Here is a 21,738-nt window from a genome sequence, read left to right as displayed (position 1 = left end):
TTGAAATACATAAAATGCCCTTAACAAGTCTTAAAGAAAGCAGCAAAATTAACAGATACACTCAGACAAGAAACAAGTATATTCAGTGAAAAAAGGGTAACTGGATAAATGCATATTCAAGCAAATAATCAAAGAAATACTAAGGAATAAAAGTATTAAAAAATATACCTTTCTAATTCTTTTTTAAAACAGTAACATGGCACCTGATACAGAATTCAAGGCTGGTGTTTAATGTGGGAATCTTTTATTTTCAGTTTTTACAACTTCTGAAATGTTTACTGTCAAGTGCAATCCTAAAAAAAGGATTTTTAACTGAAGTTTTGACATGGTGTAAAATCACCAAGGAAAGACATAGAATTCTAGTTCCTTTTAAAACAGTAAATTATAAAAGTGCTGTACAATAATCCTTAACAGTAACAACTAATGGCAACAAAGAAATCAACCGTGCCTAGCACTGTGAAAAAGAATGAAACTTCCAGGAAATCGAGGATGCTGCTGTGGACCTGAGGAGCGGGGCACAACAAGATAAACTTTAACATAACCAGACGTTCCTCCAGTAAATTCTTTATAAAGGAGTTCAGTTTAGAAAAGGAAGGATTAGGTTTATTTTATAGGTTTATGGGGTCATTACTGTCACATGATGAGGAGGAGGAGGTTAGGAGCACACACTGAAGTGAAATTCCTACTTACATGTACATGCTTATGAACATGCAACACGTCACGACTCTACATTGGCATAATTAATTTTAAACAGTTATTAATGTAAGAGCCAAATCCTTCAATTTAATGTTAATGCTAAATTTACTTTAGTTTTTACTTAGTTTGAACTTGAATATAATGTAGCTCTAGCCATAAACAATGGAAGGTTCTGTTCCACTCCCTACAGCTTAAAGGTAACTGAATGTTCATAATGTTAGTGACACTAGTGTAACTCTTACAGTGAAGTTAGACAGCTAGAAAGAAACACGAACTGTCAGTCAGATAGGTATTAAGGGCATATAGTTTTCTGACTATACAGTATATGTATGTGCGTTAAATTAGATAACATTCAGATACCTTAAGGAGTGAAACATAGATACTTGAGCTTCAGGAGTAACAAAGACAAGAAGTTCCCTTTTTTGTGTGCATTACCAACTTTTTTGTTTGTTTCTAATTTCACTAAAATCTTTGAACAAAGATACTTTGAATGTGGAGTTTTTTCTTGAACAGCAAGTCATACTATTGCTGGAATACCTTTCTGGTAACTACATTTGAATTATTTTGAACTACTTGGAAATTCTCAACAAAAACAGTTACACTTAATATTAAAAAAATAATAATTTGTGAAGAATTGTTTCTTAATAACTGGAATAGATGCATTTACTTGACCTATTCACAATTTCCAGGTCACAACCCTGCTAAGTGTGCCTTTAGAAACAATATGTTGTGGTACGCCGGGAATGGGGCATTTTGAATGCTGCACTTCACAGCAGTAGTGAACTTAGTCCAGTTCTTAAAGCAGTGATCTGCAGCTCATATTCTAGTTCACCACACGAGGGCGTGTTTCTTCCAAAAATTTACAGATTTCGTTTCAAAGTCAAGAGCAGGAGTGCAATGGTATAAATATACGTTGCTTCTTCGACAGGCATCTAAACAAAGTTTTTTAGGGTTGTTTTTCACACATTGATAAAGCACAATTGAAATTCTCAACTAACTTGCAATATGTTGTCACCATGATTATGATTAGAATATACCGGCCTTGCCTCAAAACTGCAGTTGGTTACTTTACCTGGAATATCTCTTTAAAAGTCGTACTCACTGCTGTGAGCAAATGCAATGCTTAAAACATTCAATTATGCAGGATTACTTTTAATTATATGCAGAAGATACAATGAACAAAGAATAAAAATCCAAAGTAAATCTTTTTTACACAAGTTTACCTCCTGCTGATGTTTATCAAAGTGTTTCACAGTCAGGGATAGTTAAGAAATAATAACAATAAAAGCAAATGATTTAAGTTAGTTAAAGCTTGTATAGACTACACAGATAATACTTATTTGTCTTCTTTACCCATTTCAAATTACTTCAAAAGAATCTTGACCTAGGCTTATACTTCATACGGCCATTATAATGACATATACGGAGTGCAATGAAATTCTTACTTGCATGTGCTAATTCACATGCAACACATCGCCAATGTCTTGTTGTGCAATGATTAGCAAGTAAGATTACCTTACCTCAAAGGTTCTGTCTTGAATTAACATAATAAGGGTGTTAATCAATTTAATTTATGTTTTACGTTTAGAAAAGGAAAAAGCATGACAGCAGGAGAGTGGTGGCCAGAAGGGATGGCACAGGTTTTAAGTAACTGGCTCTCAGCTCTCATCAAGATGAGACTAAAGAAGAAAGTCTGTATTTCAAACCTCGCTGAGTCCAACCAAGCACCTAAAAACGTATCTTTTTAAAAAGACATTTTGTTAAAGTATTTCATTGATTCTTCTGTTTTATTATTATTATTATTTTTTTTTTTTACTCTGTAGCACTTTGAGATGGCTAAAATATAAAGTGCATTACAAATAAAATGTATTATTATTATTAAAATCGGGAAAAAGAACTGTTAGATGCTAACACAAAGGAGAGTTAAGCACTGGTAAGTACCTCTCAGGATCCCAGTAATCTGAAAGAGGTACTTATACAGTAAATCGAGACGGATCCTGCAATTAAAAGGGGGACACCAGTAGTTTGAAAGGCGTTAACAACCTTGATGGACATAAGAGGTTCATCTTAAGTTATATTTGCCAAAACAGGAGTAGTAGGGTGTTGTACCGTGTTAGCCGTAATAGATGCAATGATGAGTCAAGCAAAATGGCCCCTTTTATTGGCTAACTGATCAGATTACAATCTATAAGATTTCAAGGAAATTTAGGCCCCTTCATTCATGCAAAGTTGCCTGAAGAAGGCACCTAAGCTGCCTCGAAAACTTGCATATTGTAATCTATTCAGTTAGCCAATAAAAAGTATCATTTTGCTTGACTTCTCATTCCAATCCAGCAGGCACTTCAAGATGGATATGATATAAAAGGAAGGGATGCAAACCTGTCTCTCACACTGTCTTTGCTACAGGGGTCATAGCTTTTCTAGCAGAAGTGACAGTAAGGCTGAAATTGGGATATATTCAGATTTTCTACCCATCAAAAACTAGATTAGAGGATTTTCTCGCTTTCTTCAGAACTATCTGACAGTCAATGTAGGTCAGGAATTTCAGGGTCATTGGCCTGGGCGACGAGGTGTTCCTGTCAGGAGTTTAAACTCTGTGACACCTTTCTACCACTGTGAATATCAGAAAAACTGTGGATCACATTTTTTAAAGAAATTGGATGACATCTTCACCCTGTCTTCCCTGTTTAACCTTACTATGTGAAAAGTATTGCTACTTCTTCAGTGTTTGAAGTCCTTTATTTTTTCAGGTAGCGACTTCATTTTTTGGCTGAAGATCTTGGATTTTGCTAACATACGTTTTCTCCTGTTTCAGCAAGTTGATCAGTTCTTTGGTCCTTTTCCTCTGACCCTCTTTTAATTAAGTGCTAAATCTTGGAGGCTTTGAATCTAATGTGTTAAACTTTGTATTTCACTTTACCTAATCGGCCAAATTTTGAACCCCATGGCATCATTATGAAAGGATTACGAGTACAGGTCTGAAATGCTTATAAAAATGACATAGAATTATTTTCAAAACAGTATGTACAGTGCTTAAATTTGAATTCTTAACCTTTAATTAATTTGTGAGTCTTATATTTTATTTGTAACAACTTACCAAGTATTACACTACCATGTATCCCTATGAAGTTTTACAGTGAAATATAATTGTCCAGGAATGACGTTCCTTTTATAATCTATAGAGTGGATTCAAAGAGTATTCAGATCCCTTCACTTGCTGCACACTTTTATTGTGTTGTAGATTTAATTTTAAATGGGTAGATCTGTCATTTTTGCTCATCAGTTCAAACTCAGTAACCCATAATAACAATCTGAAAAGATGTTTCCAGAAAGGTTTGCAATTTTAATAAAAATCAAAAACTGAAATCTCTCATTCATATGAGTATTCAGACCTTTGATTCAGTACTTTGTTGAAGCCCTTTGGTAGCATTTACAGCTTTGAGTCTTCTTGGTTAAGTCTCTAAAAGCCTTACATACCTGGATTTGGGCAGTGTATCCCATTCTTCCGGGCAGGTCCTCTCAAGCTTTGTTAGACTGGATGGGAAGTGTCTGTAAATCTCTGCCATCTTCAGGTCGCTCCACAGATGTTCTAAAGGGATAAAGTCTGGGCCTTGGCTGAGCCACTCAAGACAGTCGGAGACGTGTCCCAAAGCCACTCCCGTGTTGTCTTGGCTGTATTCTTCGGGTCAAGATCCAAAGCAGACCCCCTCATCTGTTAAACAAGGTGGTGGGGGTGCGATGGCTTGGGCATGTATGGCTGCCACAGATACTGGCAAACTTGTCTTCATTGATGAAGGAACTGCTGACGGCGGTAGCACAGTGAATTCTGAAGTTTATAGAAACATCTGCTCAAGTTCCAGTAAAAGCTTCCAAGCTCACTGGATGGCACTTCACCCTACAAGAAGGTAATGATCCAAATATACTGCTAAGGCAACACAGGAGTTTTTCAAAGCTAAAAAACTGAAAAATCTTGAAAGGCCAAGTTGGTCACCTGAACACATCTTCCATATGTTGAAGAGAGAACTTAAGGGACAAGCCCCCAAAACAAGCAGGTGCTGAAGATGGCTGCATTAGAAGCTTGGCAGAGCATCACCAGAGAAGATCCTCAGCACTTGGTGAGGTCTAAGAATGGCAGACGTCAAGCAGACTTTGCATGCAAGGTATGTGTGACAAAGTCATAAATACGAAGGCTTTAATAGACATGCCATTATTGTGTCACAGACATTATGGTGCCCTGAAATTAGGAGGGGGGTGGGCATGTACAAAAAGTGTTGTCATTTCTACATGGTGATACCGCAAATACGTCTGCAGTTTGCACTTTAATCACATGTGAATTGTTTTGAGTTTTAGTTTTAAACTGTGGAGAAGAGTGTTAATTGTCTTTGTTCCAAACATTATGGAGGGCACTATAGATTTGAACTATTCATCAAGTATTCTTTCAAAAATTTGGTGTTTAAGAAACACGAACTGCAATTGGCCTTAAGACCTTGTCACTCACATGCACATTGGAGGTAGCACAGGGGCTCAAAAGATGGTAGCCCCATGTCAAACCAGTGGATGACAGAGTGCAGTAATCCTTTCTCTAGTCCCTGCAGACTAAACATGGGACATCCTGCCTGGACTCGATGACGTCACTTCCAGTCCCCAGCCTGATGACATCCCCTGTCTGACTTTAAAAACCGACATTTTCCTTCTGCCAATCAGTTCTGTTTTGGACTCGTATCTGTAAACAGCCTTGAATTTATATTTCTTTTGCCTTCAGGGCAGCCATACTTCAAGTATACAGGAAGCTGCCCCAAACCTTTTTCTGTGTCAAGGCGTATTCTTTCCACACCCTCTAAAACCATCAACTACCAATAATACAAAAAACGTTGCTTTTTCATGTGAATTAGAATCTAGTATCTGGGAAAATAATTTGAGCCACCAGAAGTTGTGATAGATGGTCCGCAGCTCAACCCGGCTGGGATGCCCACAGAGTGAAAGGATGCGGGAAGACCACCTCTTTGGGACACTATTTCCCCCAAGACGCTAGATGGCAGCTTCCCTGGACTGCAGCAGTGCCCTGGATTCCTGCAGGGCACTATGGGACATGTAGTTTAATACCACAGCCCTGCTGGGTACCATGGGTGCCACCAGGGGACGCTTCAAAAGAACCTGGAGAGTCACGTTTCACCTATAGCCTGGAAGTACTACCCAGTCACGGGGACGAAAGCCCAGATGTACTTCCAGGCAGAAGAAAACTTGAGTTCTCCTTCTGACCCGGAAGTGCTAGCAAGTCACATGAACGGAAGAACAGAAGCACTTCCAGGTCAATGACTATGAAAAGGACTGCTGAAGATCCAGCAAGCGAGCCTGAGTGGGGAGGAGAGGAGAGGAGAGGAGAGGAGATGAGAGATTTGTGTTTTGTACTTATTGCCTGTTTACTGTGGCTGTGGTGCTTGGGTAGTACTATTGGAGAAGAAAAGAATTAAAAATACTTCTTTGTGCTTTTAACCTGTGTCCTGTGTGTCTGTCTGTTGGGTTTAAAGGGGCAACTGCGACCCTTAGCGTTGACAAAGCCTATATGGGCATAGTTTGTGAACTACACCAGGGGTCCCCAGCTCCAGTCCTGGAAGGCCCCAATGGCTGCATGTTTTCATTCTAACCTTTTTCTTAATCAGTGAGCTGTTTTTGCTGCTAATTAACTTCTTTTGAATTATTTTAATTGACTTTTTATTTAAGATTTGTTCCCCTGAATGTTTTCATCATTCCTCTGAATTGCTTCATTTGTTTCCTTCAATGACACCCAAACAGAAATGAAATGTGAAGTGAGTGAGCCAACAGAAGACCACCTAAGTCAGGCCCTCAAACTCCTACCAATTTCAGTTGCTTAATGAGGCGCCGAGTCTTGTTGTTAATTAAACTCGTTCTTTAATCCCATGGCTTGTTGCTGCTCTTGTTGTGCAATAGCAGACATCTCTGACATTATGGATTTTCTCTTTCCTAAGAGCACTGTTAAAATGTTTTGTGGACCTCAGCAGATCACCATTCCTGAGACCTTGACCTTTCTTTATTTTCAGATATTGTATGATGGATACAGTTTGCTGGTCTTGTTTTGGCTCATTTTATATCTCATTATTGTTTGGCTACTAATTAAGGAAAATGAAACAATTATGGGGGCAGCACGTTGGCACAGTTGTAGCGCTGCTGCCTCGCAGTTAGGAGACCCGGGTTCGCTTCCTGGGTCCTCCCTGCGTGGAGTTTGCATGTTCTCCCTGTGTCTGCGTGGGTTTCCTCCGGGCGCTCCGGTTTTTTTCCCAAAGACCTGCAGATTAGGTGGATTGGTGATTCCAAATTGGCCCTAGTGTGTGCTTGGTGTGTGGGTGAGTTTGTGTGTGTCCTGCAGTGGGTTGGCACCCTACCCAGGATTGGTTCCTGCCTTGTGCCCTGTGTTGGCTGGGATTGGCTCCAGCAGAACCTGTGACCCTGTGTTCGGATTCAGCGGGTTGGAAAATGGATGGATGGAAACAATTAAGGGGTTTGAGTCTTCTAGAGCAAATCAAATAAAATTTGTAGCCACTGTGGCCCTCCAGAATCGGAGTTGGGGACCCCTGAACTACACAATACTGTAAAACGCTACTAAAATGCATGTATTTTATGCACTCTACTAATATGTATAATTGCATTCTATTATCACTGTGTGACTTGTTGCTGCAGTAAACAAAATGTGATATCTTTCATGAAATAAATAAACAAAAAAAAAAAAAAAAACAGTTAACCAAGTCCATAAACATGTTCCGCAATGCATGCATTTTCTACCTTGCACGGTAATGCCAAAATATCATAAGATATCATGAGTATTTCTGGCCTCTGAAAAGGTTACCAACACAGAATACACAAAGGAGAAGAAGAATAGAATTTTTAATTTGAATTTAGCCCCTGTTCTCTGATTCCTGTTCCTGTCATGTCTTAGGCATTTGTACCCTTTCAATATCTCAGGTAGTTTCCACTGGTGGAATGTAAGCCAGGACTTACTTAAATGCCAATGAGTTCAACATCAATAAATGGTGACATTTCCTAAAGTAAGAAATGTGCGATGATGTGGTGCAGATGAACTTAAGATAAGAATTGTTCCTCATGTTAAAAAAATAACTCTAAGTCCTTTGTTCAATAATTAGGAGGAAGAAAACAACAATTATAGAATGCACAATTTTTTGGCATTTTAAGTCTATCCATTCACCTTCCGCGACTCTAACAGGCAAATGCAGTTGTAGGAAATGGACAGACAGATGGATGTGTGGACAAGTCAAATCATACTGAAACATTTCTAAATTCTGTGCTTCCACTTCCAAGGCCACAGACGTTCCTCAGTTAATTTAAAAATATTCACACCACTTCACTTTCTACACCATTGGTTCTCAAACTGTGGGGCGGGCCCCCCTAGGGGTAACAAAAAGGGGGGCGCAAAGATGTGAAAAAAAGAAAACAAGAATTAAAGATATGAAAAACACATCTATTGAAACCTAAACAAATTAACTTAAACTACATTCTGTTAAGAGAAAAATAAATACAGAGTTAGATAAATGTCGATAATAAAATATATAAATGTAATAAAATATACATCTATGATATATTATTAATTAAAAAAGAACAAATAGATATTAGTGGGCTCCTTTCAAAAAAATGTTAGGGAGGCTCGATTAAAACTGTTATGAAAACTCGGGTCACAAATACTTAAAGGTTGAGAAACGCTGTTCGGCACACTTTTATTGATATACAACTTTATTAATCTCCAAGGGAAACTTGTCTTTTCATATAACCTTTGGGGGTCAGAGTGCAGGGTCAGCCACTGTACAGCGCCCCGGAGTAATCATCAGGTTAAAGGCCTTACTCAACAGAGTAGGATCCCTTTTGGCACTAATGGGATTTGAACAGGCATCCTTCCAGATACCAGTGCAGCTCCTTAGCCACAGAGCAGTGTGTTGTTGATTTCATTTTAAATTTATAAATATGCCATTTTTTTGCCCATTGGTCCACATTCAGTAACCCATAATGACAAAATGAGAACGTGCTTCCAGAAAACCTTACTAATTTATTAAAAATCAAAGACTGAAATCTCTCATTCATATAAGTATTCAGACTCTTTGCTGTGGCGTCCTGTTTGCTTTCATTCTCTCTGAGATATGACTAGAATGTGATTGTGGAGTCCACCTGTGGCAAGCCAGCTCGACTGGACATCAAATCCTGCTAGTGACACTGAGGGACCCTGAGTAAGTCACTTGACCTGTCTGTGCTCCAATTGGAAAACCAAAAGAAATGTAACCAATTGTATCATAAATGTTTTAATTCGCCTTGGATAAAGGCGGCATGCGAAATAAGGTAATGTAATTTCTCTACATGTGACATACCGACCCTATAAACCTAAACAATGATTTCCAAAATTCTAGGGTTCTTGATGCGGAACCAAATTACCGATGGCACTCTGTTTGATCAAAGTGCCCTGATACAATAATATTAGATTGTAAAGGGGCATGGGGGGGTCTTCATAAAACTTCAAGTGCTGTGCTACACTGCTACAGGAAAGGCTAGGTAGGTACCCCTTGAAACTTCAGGCACCGCGATACAATAACATTCGATCAAAGTGCAGTTGCCCCCCTGTGAAGTTTCAAGTGACACAGGTGTAGTACAGTATACTGGTACTCAACAATACGTTAAGATGAATACCGGCCCACCTCAAGTATTCAATTACAGCCAATTTTACAGATTATGGGTCATTCTCACTTCTAATTAATCTATTTTTTTAGCAATAAAGTAATGCACTGTAGCCAAAAAAAAACAAAACACTTCTTTAATGTACAAAAAGTTACTGGACCATATCAAATTAGGGTCTTCAATGGCTGGAAACAAACAAAATTGAGTTTGTAGATTGTAAGATACTGCAATTCTGTCAACATGTTTTGTATTTTTTCTTTTATATTGCCTGGTGGTAATAGATATTAACTCGAGCAAATTAAAGGAGGGATTGCTTTTAAGAACATTTGAACAATTTTGACAAAGTAAGTCCAACAAGCTTTTCAATCCCTATTCATTCAGCATGTATAAAATATCCCATGAATGAAGATCTGAAGGTCCCCAAAGTGCTGCTTTTTTAAATAACTCATGTAATATTTCAAATGTAATGTGTTCCTTTTGCAGAAGCTACAACAATTGTATTTGGACTTGTAGGTGTTCAAGTGATATTATAATACAAGCGAGAGTTCTGAACACTTCGTCAAAGGGGATGGGTAGCTGTGTAGTGGTGTACAGTCCGATTTTGGTACAGAAAGGTGTCACCACTCTCTGCTCTAATACTTATGGAGAACACTCTTTACAAACATCTAACATGTCAGAGGAGTCAATACAGAACGTGTCACAATGGAAACCCAAGAGGGTATGTCAACACTTCCTCCCCGTTACCACAGATGGTCTTTCCCTAGTGATATTTGTTGCGAAGGCTGATCAGCCATACATGTCATAAGTGACAGTTATGATGGTCACAGCTGACCATAGTCAGCTACACAACAGTGTACAACTGGGTGAACACAATGGCTTTACTGGTGAGTCGTGCTTCCCAAATTCTCAGGCTGACATAGAGAATGTTTGGTTTGTTTTCAGCTGAAACAAATGAATCGATGCAGTTGTTAGTTATATACTCAGCAAAAAAAGAAACGTCCTCTGACTTTCAACCGTTTTTACTTTCAGTAAACTTAATGTGTAAATATTTGTATGAACACTAAAAGAGTCAACACCATAAGACAAACTAAAAATGTTTCACAATGTGTCCCTGAATGAAGGGAGGCTCAAAATCAAAAGTACCAGTCAGTATGTGGTGTGGCCACCAGCTGCTTGAAGTACTGCAGTGCATCTCCTCCTCATGGACTGGACCAGATTTGTCAGTTCTTGCTGTGAGATGTTACCTCACTCTTCCACCAAGGCACCTGCAAGTTTCTGGACATTTCTGGGGGGAATGGCCCTAGCCATCGATCCAAATCGATCCCGCTCCAGGGTACAGGCCTCGGTGTAACGCTCATTCCTTCGACGATAAACACAATCCGTCCATCACCCTGGTGAGACAAAACCGTGACTCATCAGTGAAGAGCACTTTTTGCCACTCCTGTCTGCTCCAGCGAAGGTGGGTTTGTGCCCATAGGCGGCGTTGTTGCTGGTGATGTCTGGTAAGGACCTGCCTTACAACAGGCCTACAAGCCCTCAGTCCAGCCTCTCTCAGCCTATTGCGGACAGTCTGAGTACTGATTGAGGGATTGTGTGTTCTTGGTGTGACTCGGGCAGTTGTTGTGGCCATCCTGTACCTGTCACGCAGGTGTGATATTCGGATGTACCGATCCTGTGCAGGTGTTGTTATACGTGGTCCTCCACTGCGAGGATGATCAGCTGCCCTTCCTGTCTCCCTGTAGCGCTGTCTTAGGCGTCTCACAGTGCGGATATGGCAATTTATTGCCCTAGCCACATCAGCAGTCCTCATGCCTCCCTGCAGCATGCCTAATACACGTTCATGCAGATGAGGAGGGACCCTGGGCATCTTTCTTTGGGTGTTTTTCACAGTCGGTAGACAAGTCTCTTTAGTGTCCTGCGTTTTTAGAACGGTGACCTTAAATGCCTACTTTCTGTAAGCTGTTACGGTCTTAACGACCATTCCACAGGTACTGTACATGTTAATTAATTGATTATGGTTAATTGAACATGCATGGAAAACATTGTTTAAACTCTTTACAATGAAGATCTGTAAAGTTATTTGGATTTTTAAAACATTATTGTTAAAATACACAGTCCTGAAAAAGGAACGTTTCTTTTTTTTGCTGAGTATATTTATGTTCAAAAATATAATATTTAATGCTTTTTTTCCACTCTAATTTATATCAGGCTGATCATCTCTGTTTCTGCAGATTTTCATTAAAATGACATTCATTTTTAATGTTTTTCTTGCTGGTAATCAAATTCCTAATTGGACAAGAAGGCTCATTTTAGATTTCTTTCTACTGTCTCACAGTTAATAGTAAGACGTGACTTCAGTTCTTCCTGTAGTTGGAGTCTCTTACCTTCTGTACTTTGATTTTTGCGACTTTATAAAACTCATTTGTCAAGGCCTTTCTTTGTTCTTACTAACTAGAAGTCAATTACACAGAAATCACATTTAACAAGGGAGATAACAACTAACACCGCTCTGCAAAAAATATTTTTCTCTTTCCTATCAGAAATTTCAGTGTTCTTTGTAGATATTAGGGTGTTGAATCCAAATGTGGTAACATTTTTTGTATTATTGGTAGCTGATGGTTTTAGAGGGTGTGGATAGAATACGCCTTGACACAGAAAAAGGTTTGGGGAAAAGCTTCACATCCAGTTTTTGAGACCTGAAGGCTTAAAATGAAAAAAATAAACAAAACACTATTTTAGTGAAAAATATATTTTTAAAATGAATTATTTAGACTTGAAAAAATAATAATTGTTTTAAATATAAATAAAGCTTGAAAGAAATAGTCAGATGGTAGCTTTTCCCTCTTACAATCCTCTGAAGGGGTTCCATGGTGGAATGACCATTGGAAATCTGCTAAGCGCGACTCACTCCACCATCACTGTAACGTATCTACATTTGAGCAATGTCCTGGTGCAGCCCAAACTGTGCCCATGTTCATGGGAAAAAAATCCCAATGAGAGTGTAAGAAATTCATTTTTAAGGACATATTGCAACCAAGTGCTAGGTAAGAAGAGAGACGTCCCTCACTTCATTCCTTTTAGTTTTCTTTTACCTTTGCATTCAGCTTGGATTTTGTAATTTGTGTCCTTGAACAGCTTCCAGATTTGAGGTCCAGTGAAGATGCCTTCTTTTTTTGTCCGCACTTCCTTTTATTGTCTATCTACCCCTGGCTTTGTTAAAAAAAAAACCCCCAAAAACAAACAGTAACTTTTGTCTCAGTAAAGGAAGGCTGTGTGTCCTTTGCCTCTTTGCTTACCTGGTCAAGACAATGGCTGGATAAACCCGTCCTTGCCTATGTCTGTAAAAACCATTTATGCAACAAATCTGCCCCTTCTGGAAAATAAAAAGGCATCTTTCTAATCTTTTAAATATAAATTCCTGTCTGTTTTGAAGAAATAAAAAAAATTCTGATTTAGAGCAAACAAATTGTAACAAACGCTTTACTTTGGGTTGTATCCATCTACACTAACATTAAGAATGAATAGAACAGTCATTTTTCAGCTCAAAATATACTTTTAAAATATTATTAACAGTTAGTCAGTCATTATCCAACCCGCTATATCCTAACACAGGGGTCCGCTGGAGCCAATCCCAGCCAGCACATGGCGCAAGGCAGGAACAAATTCCCAGGCAGGGTGCCAGCCCACTGCAGGGCACACAAATACACACACCAGGGACAATTTCTGATCATCAATGCACCTAACCTGCATGTCTTTGGACTGTGGGAGGAAACCCACGCAGACACAGGAAGGACATGCAAACTCCACGCAGGGAGGACCTGGGAAGCGAACCAGAGTCTCCTAACTGCAAGGCAGCAGGGCTACCCAATGCACCACCGTGCCACCCCTATTATGAGCATGAGATATAATAATAATACATTTTATTTATATAGCCCCTTTCCCATGCTCAAGGCACTTACAGAATATAAGAAAGAACGGTAGGGTATACAGTATGTAATGGTACAAAACAAATCAAAAATAAAGAAGATCATGACAGTGTATTCAGAGAAAAAAAGCCTAACAGACAACAGAATTGATAGTCTAACACACACACACAGTTATATGAGCATCTTGACAGAGAGGTAAACTGAGAGAAGGGGAATGAAGTCAAGAAGAGCTAAAAGCCTTCCTGAACAGATGAGTTTTGAATTGTTTTTTAAAAGAATTCATGGAGTCGGCTGACCTGATTAATTTCGGTAGGTCATTCCAGAGTCTGGGCACTATACAGCTGAAGGCCCTGCTGTCACCCATGGAGTGTAGATTAGTGTGGGGCACAACAAGATTGTCAGAATCAGAGGACCTTAGTGAGCGGGCAGGCGGGCAGTGATGGAGAAGGTTACTGATGTAGTTTGGCATGAGGTTATTTAAGGCTTTGTAGGTTATTAGTAGGATTTTATATTTGATTCTGTAAGACACAGGGAGCCAGTGAAGACGGAGCAGGATGGGTGTGATGTGCTCGCTGCTGCTGGTCCGAGTAAGAACTCTTGCAGCTGAGTTTTGAATCAACTGGAGCTGTGATATAAGATTAGATAGGGCGCCTGCCAGCAGTGAGTTACAATAATCAATGCAGGATATGATAAAAGCATGGACAAGTTTCTCAGCATTAGAAAACGAGAGGAAGGAGCGAACACGGGATATGTTACGGAGGTGAAAGTGAGAAAGTTTCTTAATGTGATTTATGTGGGTGGAATAAGAAAGGGAGGAATCAAAAATGACACCAAGAATCTTTACAGTAGAGGGAGGTCTGATGAGACCACCGCCAAGATGGACTGGGAAGGAGCTCATTTTATTAAGCTGAACTTTAGTTCCAATTTGCAAGAGTTCGGTTTTGTGAATGTAACTTATTTTGAAAAAAACTGACAATTTTTTTTTTTCAAAATGTTGCTTTTCTCTATATCTAATATCTAACTGAAATGTTTTGTAGTAAAGAAATTTCAATTTTAAAATTGGATTCAGCCCACCTATATAAAGTCCACCAATTTGTTTTGCACGGGATGATTTTGGAGCAGACCAGCGTTAACCAGCCTCACTGATGCTTTCGTTTGTCTCCAGGTGTGTCCATCATTAGGTCTCAAAAAAATCCTTTGAAAAAAGTTGAGGGAATAAGGGGTTTAACTCCCTCGAACATTTTGTTCATTTTCTTTGTGAAACAGAAAATACGAGGGGGAGTCAAACTAAAGTTAGAAAATGGAATGAACCTTAACAAACTGATCATGTCATTTCTCAATGTAGTCTCCACACTTCTCAACGGACTTGAGACACCTGCCCGTGAAGTGCCAGGATTCCAGCAGAGTAAAAGGTTTTGTCTTGTCCTTGCCACCACTCGTGCATTGTTTTCTTCATGCCATCATCTGTCTTGAATTGACGTCCACCCAGATGTTCGTTTAGCGGTGCACAAAGGTGGAAATCACACAGTGCCAAATCTGGCGAATAAGGAGGATGTGGCAATACCTCAAAGTTCAGTTTCTCCAGAGAAGTCTTGGTTGTTCTTAGCAGATTGTGGGTGGGCGGACATTGTCCTGCAGCAAAAGGACTCCTTGAGACAGCAGTCCCCGCCGCTTGGATCGAATATCAGGCTTCACATTGGTCTCCTGCAAGTCACAGTAACATGCACTAGTGACCGTAGGACCCCTCAGCATGTAGTATTCGACAATAACTTGGGTGCACAAGTGGTTTGCGAGGACAAGACAAAACCTTTTATTCTCCTGGAATCCAGGCATTTCCAGGCAAGTGGCCCAAGTGCATTGAGAAGAGTGGAGACTACAAGGAGAAATGACATTTTCAGTTTTGTTAAGGTTTGTTCCATTTTCTAACTTTAGCTTGATTCCCACTCATATAAATATCTGATTATTAGCAAAACAAATTAGGAATATGATTGAAATGTCAACTTACACCCACTGCAGCCCTCCTAGAATGGAGCTGAGTACCCCTGAGCTACGCTGTTACCAAGTCTTCATTTCTAATATTAATGCTGCACAAGAAACATCACGTTAAAATGATCTGGATCTTATGTCCCGGCCTTTTTAAAGAAGCTCTGTATTTCTCTCTGTTTTTCTTTTCCTAAAAGCCAAATTTCCCCTGGGGACAAATAAAGTTGTATCTATCAATGTAAAAATAAAAATCCAACATCTGTGTTGTTTCTGTCTTGACAAAAAAAAAATCAGGTTTTATTTATTCCAATAAAATATTTTCTTAGAATGCTATTGATTTATTTTCTATTTTGCATGAACTGTACAAGTCCATATAATATTTGCAAGGAGAAACTGAATATAGCAGCTATAGCAGTTGAATGGAACTGGAAGTTTATTCTGAAAGTGATATTTTGTGCAGTGTATAGCAGGTCAGTATGCAGAACTGCAATTGCTCCCTTTTGACACCATGCACATACTTTTACTTTGTCACATTGGACAAACATTTATGACTCATATTAAAATGCCACCTCTTTTCTCCAACTCAGTCTGTTTTTTTCACCTGCAGAGAAAGTTGTTTCCAAGACAAGAGAAGAGAAATGATGAACATCCACCGGTAATGTGCTTTTTGTGCTTGTCCCTTATCAATTTATATTAACAGGTTAGTAATTTTGGCTAAATGGAGAATGAATGTGAAAGAAAAAGATTGAGTTCATTTTGCAAGAAATTCACACCTTCTGCAGTCCCTTGTGGTACTGCGTGTCAGAGGTCCATGGTGGGTCTGGCTTGGGGCAGGTTTTTAAAAATTGTGTGGCTCAGACATACTAGAGCAGGTGAACACGAGCAAGGAAAGACATGAGAGCTCTTAATAAGGGTATTGGCTGGTTGGTTATTCACATGCACAATCATCCCTCATTAACACTCTGCGGCTCACTCACAGAACTATAAAAGGTCTGAGTAGGTCAGGGAAAAGGGAGAAAGAAAAGAAGAGAGGAAATTGAGGAGAAGAGAGTGTGAGAGCAGAATCAGGTGGCCGATGCATTGAAAGGGAAAGGTGGAGTGAAGAGAATGGCATCCCAGGGGTGAACCGACCCGATTGTGGTCTCTGGGGGTCTTGTACAGAGTGAAAATGGTGGCAGGAAGAGGAAGCTGGGCTTGGTTAGGTCTCATTGAGTACTGAAAGAGGTGGCTGGTATGAAAGCCGGATTGAGGACTGAATCCGTCTGTGTCTCAGTCTGGCTGAGAGGCCTTAAGGATGAGCTGGGAAGACAAGAGTGTGAGAGAGAGAGACACACTGGGGACAAGAAAAGGGAATTGATTCTGACTCTGAACTGATTCCTGTTTTTAACTATCATGTTTATTTATTTATTTGTTTTTTAACTTCCTCATGACACTGTAGTTTTTTGGATCATTATTCACTGAAGATTTTTCTGAATGCACTGCACTTTTGGACACTAATTTTTGTTTTTTAATAAACACGCACTTTGCAGCTTTGTACATTTGAACTTGTTGCTGTGTCCTCACTTGCCTGAATCCATCTTTGACTGCCAACTAATGATGCTCCGGTAAACCAGTGATGTCCACGGATGTGGGCATTGACCATCACATCCCTCTGGGCTTCATGCCTGCTGCTTTTGTAGGATCTGTCACCTAAAAAACTCAATCTTATGTTGGTTAACTGGCAGGAGACAAACAGGATAAATAAGAGGAAAATGCGCCACACGGAGTGAGGTCATCAGTGTAGCCCCTCAGGGGTCCAATTGAGTCCAGCTGCATTCAGGACAGTTTTAGGCCTCGGACAGATTCAGTGACATGAGACATTCTGAGGCCTGTAATATGACGCCCCTGTCAGCTGCATCTCTTTTGACTCCACCCACTTTTCACGCCCCCATCCCCATATTAGCGATACACTTTTGTGCTACTATTATAGTAACGGTAGCAAACTGAACGTGTGTGCAAAAAATATTTATTATAAATAAAAAAAGCTTCACTGGAATAATCTGTCGTGCTAATGTGATAACCGACTCTTCATACCTGCTGCAATGTCGTCAGCCATCAACAAATGGGTACGCAAAGCCACCCAGCTAACAGAGAGGGTCTTAGCTGGTCGACTCAAACGACTATTTTATACCTCTTCATGCATCATTCCTCTGGACATAAACACTGCCACAATTAATGCATCGTTAATATAAATATTAAAATTGTGTACACCAATAATAATACAGTACTAATGATATAACACAGAGAGGAGGACCACAAAGGCAGTACTCTAAACAGCTCCTAAATGTCCGGCGCATATTATTACATATTTTGACTGTTTACACAAATTATATGATTCATTCAATTCAGGGTCTATAAGAATATGTTGTGCTAATCGTAGCTGAGTGCAGCATATAATTTATTCTTCTTCATCTTCTTCCTCCTTAGCATTTTCAATTTTTATATGGGGTCAGCCTTCTGATTACCAGTGTCGATCCTCAGCCACAGAGCCACTACTCCACTGAGTGCAGCATATAACTAACATATTAAAAGGTGTAGTCTATGAATGAGACATAGCAAATGAAGATATAAAACGTATACTATAAAATACAAAATGTTAAGATTTTTTGTTTCTAATATATGACATCAAAACAACTGCTACGGATGCAGAAATGAGAGGCCTTGATAGTTTAAAAGTTTAAGAAATGCTGAATACACGTTTGAGTGCAGGAACTAAAGGGAATTGAAGTCATCATGAGGGGTGTGCAGGTTAGGTGGTTTGGCGATTCTAAACTGGCCCTAGTGTGTGCTTGGTGTGTGGGTGTGTTTGTGTGTGTCCTGCGGTGGGTTGGCACCCTGCCCAGGATTGTTTCCTGCCTTGTGCCCTGTGTTGGCTGGGATTGGCTCCAGCAGACCCCCGTGACCCTATTCGGTTTCAGCGGGTTAGATAATGGATGGATGGATGGATGGATGAGGGGTGTTAAATATAGTCGTCAGTTCACCGGCAAAACAGGGGAAGGGGGCACCAATTTATGGACCTCATAGTGTCTGAAGTGCTCGGATCTGTCTGAGGCCTAAAACAGTCCTGACTGCAGCTGAACACTTCTCCAGGGGTCTTTTTTTTTTCTGATTTACATAATAACTAGGGGGCTCCGCCCCCTGCTTGCTTCACTCGCCCACCCCCGTGTTTGGTTTACTGGATATACAATTTAAAGAGATTGTTATTTTCATGGGAATTGTTACATATGCATTATTTTCACTTTTATTTTAAAAACTTTTGTAAAAACAATACTTGTCCCTTTATTTCCGGCCCCGGGTGGGGTTACATCTCTTTTATGCAGGACGTATAGCGCTGCTCGCGTTGTGAAGGAGGGGCGGCTGAACACACACTAAGGAGATGCCGTTGGATCATCTGCTGTCTTTCTGCTGCTGGCGAGCTGCCTGTTCTGCTTGTCGCATGTCGTTGTTTTAAGAGCTGGGAGCACGTGATGCTTGTGTGGCCAAAGCAATCCAAAAACTGCTAGGTTAAATGTCTGTGGACTTGTTTTAAATGATGGCTCACTGCCTTGTATTACGTGATGTCGTAAAAACAATGATTGTCCTTTATTTCCGGTCCCGGGCGTGGTTAAATGTCTTTCTCACAGGACGTAGAGTATAACGCTGCTTGTGTTGTGAAAGGTGGGCAGAGTCGATCATTTTAAAGCCTGTACAGCCGCTGCACTTTTTGCCACTTCGTGTCTCTGCTGCTCGCGTTATAATCGCTCCTCTGTGATCATAAATATACACCTGACCGAACTGTGTTTGTTTTGTAATGAAACTTGTCGTTGCTTTAACTGTTGCGGGACCTCTCATAGCGTATGGTCCATTATTGTGTAAATCTACGTTTTGTGAATTGAATGATGCGATGGCGAAAAGACTTTGCTTTCTGCTCTTTGCCTTTTATTTCTGGCCTCGCTTTGTCCTGCTATTTTTTCAATTACACACGGTCCTGATGATTAATTTCCTTTTGTTTGCGCTAATGCAATCTTTACTATCTTTTGTTTGATACTGTAGTGACTGACATAATAAAGTGTCACAAAAGTTTTATTTGAGCAGTCGCCGACTTCCTAACCCCAAACACAACTTTCTAGCACCCTCTCCAACCCCTCCTCCCCCAGGTCTCACCCCCCCTTACTGCATCAATCAATGCCCCGCTATCAGTCTTCCGTGCTGTACTCCTCCCTCCCTCAATCGGACCTAACAGTCACTTAAAACCAAAAAAGGCTTCAACCTGGCTGGGATGCTACAATACTTTCGAATTTTACTGCTTTCATATTCTTTACCTTTCTCTGCATGTGTATTGCGCCATTGTTTGTTTGAGTCTTTCAAATTCTACTGCCTTCATAATCTCTTATCTGCTTTTTTTTTCTCTACAACGCTTTTGGGTCTCTTTTCCCCGCGCTGCTCTTTCTTCTTTGCTTAGTCATTGATGTTTAATCTAGAACGTATTGTCCTTATATCAACAACAACAACATTTATTTATATAGCACATTTTCATACAAACAGTAGCTCAAAGTGCTTTAACATATTAAAGAATAGAAAAATGAAAGACACAATTATAAAACAAAATAAATCAACATTAATTAACATCGAATAAGAGTAAGGTTCAATGGCCAGGGGGGACAGAAAAACAAAAAACTCCAGACGGATGGAGAAAAAATAAAATCTGTAGGGATTCCAGACCATGAGACCGCCCAGTCATTCTACCTAACATAAATGAAACAGTCCTCTTTGGATTTAGGATTCTCACGGAAGGGCTTGATGATGATGATGGTCACATAGACTTCTGCCTTGTAATCCGTCCATCATTGTTGGAGCATCATGAAGCTTTGAGTAGGTGGTGGTGGTACAGGCCACCACCACAAAGAAACCGGAAAAAGAAACAGAAAAGAGAGTAGGGGTCAGTATGGATTTTAGAGCCACCATGAATAGTTATTTTGAGGAAATTGAACATATAGAGTATCAGGATTAAGTTAAATTAAGATTAAATTGAAGTTATAAAAAGGCCATGTTAAAGTAATGTGTTTTCAGCAGTGTTTTAAAGTGCTCTACTGTATCAGCCTGGCGAATTCCTATTGGCAGGCTATTCCAGATGCTTCATATGTGCTGAGAGCACAGGATCTGTGTGTGCTATGTGCTTTTACACGACTGAGTGTTTTGCTGGTTGTGCTCTCATGTTTGATATTGTTTGTGTCTCGCGGGTCTTTTAAGTGACTTCCGAGAAGATCACGTCTCGTTGCCCTGCTTTTCCTTTCCAGAATTTTTTTTTATAATAGAGACACATAGAAGTTGGTATAGTTAGTAAACTTGCAGATGACACTAAAATTGTAGGAATAGCAGACACTGAGAAGGTAGCTACAACAATTCTAATAGACTTGGGCAAGCTTTAGAACTGAGTGAACACTTAGAAAAAACAGTTTAACGTAGAAAAGTGCAAAGTGCTACGCATGTGCAAAATTAGCCTCAGTTATAAATAGAAGATGGGGGACACTGTCCTAAAGGAAACAACCTCTGAAAAGGATTCATGGGTTTATGTTAACATCCATCCATCCATTATCCAACCCGCTATATATCCTATCTACAGGGTCACGGGGGTCTGCTGGAGCCAATCCCAGCCAACACAGGGCACAAGGCAGGAAATAAACCCTGGGCAGGGCGCCAGCCCACCGCAGTTTATATTAACACAACATTTTTATCATCTGAGCAAAGTGCAAAGTGATTAAAAAGGCAAATAAAAGGTTATATAATAAAAACTACTGAATGTAGATCGGTTGCATTATGTTTAAACTATATAATGTACTAGAAAAGCCATTTCTGGAGTGTTGTGTGCAGTTCTGGTCTCCACGCTCCAAGAAAGTCATAGCAGCTGTGCAGAAAAGAACAACCATGTGCTCCCCAGAACTTTAGGGCATGTCATACTGTGACAGACTCAGAGAATTACACCTGTTTAGTCTCAAGCAGTGGAGACTGCATGGGGACTTCATACCAGGTCTTCAAATTTACCAAAGGCATCAATAAAGTAGATCAAGCAGAATTCTTTCAGCCTAAAGATGAATCACATATTCAAGGACACCAGTGGAAATTAGTGTGATGTGTATTTATGACTCAGGCCAGGAAGTACTTCCCTAGACAAAGAGCTGTGGAAATCTGGAACAAACTACCAAGACATGTATTTGGGGCAGCAATATTGACATCTTTTAAGAAATATTTGGAATAGATATTGCGACAGCTTAGCTATCAATTAACAAACAAGCCTTATGGACTGAATGGTCTCCTCTTGTTTGTCAAATTCCTTATCATCTTATGCTCCACTGGCACTGGAAGAGAGCTCATATAAATTTTCAATAGGTGCAGGAGGCATTTCCACAAGTTTTGAAAGTTAAGG

At 39.8% G+C, this 21,738-nt stretch overlaps 1 protein-coding gene across 1 annotated transcript in view; it reads left to right on the top strand.

Moving 5' to 3' along the window:
- The first annotated feature begins 4,412 nt into the window (after positions 1–4,412).
- LOC120516825 (serine/threonine-protein kinase PSK1-like) overlaps positions 4,413–21,738 on the top strand; it is a 56,809-nt gene continuing 39,483 nt past the window's right edge. Inside the window, exons 1-2 of the mRNA XM_039738778.1 lie at positions 4,413–4,856; positions 15,904–15,951. Coding sequence (XP_039594712.1) covers positions 4,758–4,856; positions 15,904–15,951 — 147 coding nt within the window. The 5' untranslated portion in view covers positions 4,413–4,757. The remainder of the gene's footprint in view (positions 4,857–15,903; positions 15,952–21,738) is intronic.

Source organism: Polypterus senegalus, chromosome 16 (assembly GCF_016835505.1).
Source record: "Polypterus senegalus isolate Bchr_013 chromosome 16, ASM1683550v1, whole genome shotgun sequence".
Classification (NCBI taxonomy): Eukaryota; Metazoa; Chordata; class Cladistia; order Polypteriformes; family Polypteridae; genus Polypterus; species Polypterus senegalus.
The sequence above is the reverse complement of the archived record's forward strand: the minus strand, read 5'-3'. Positions and strand labels throughout refer to the sequence as shown.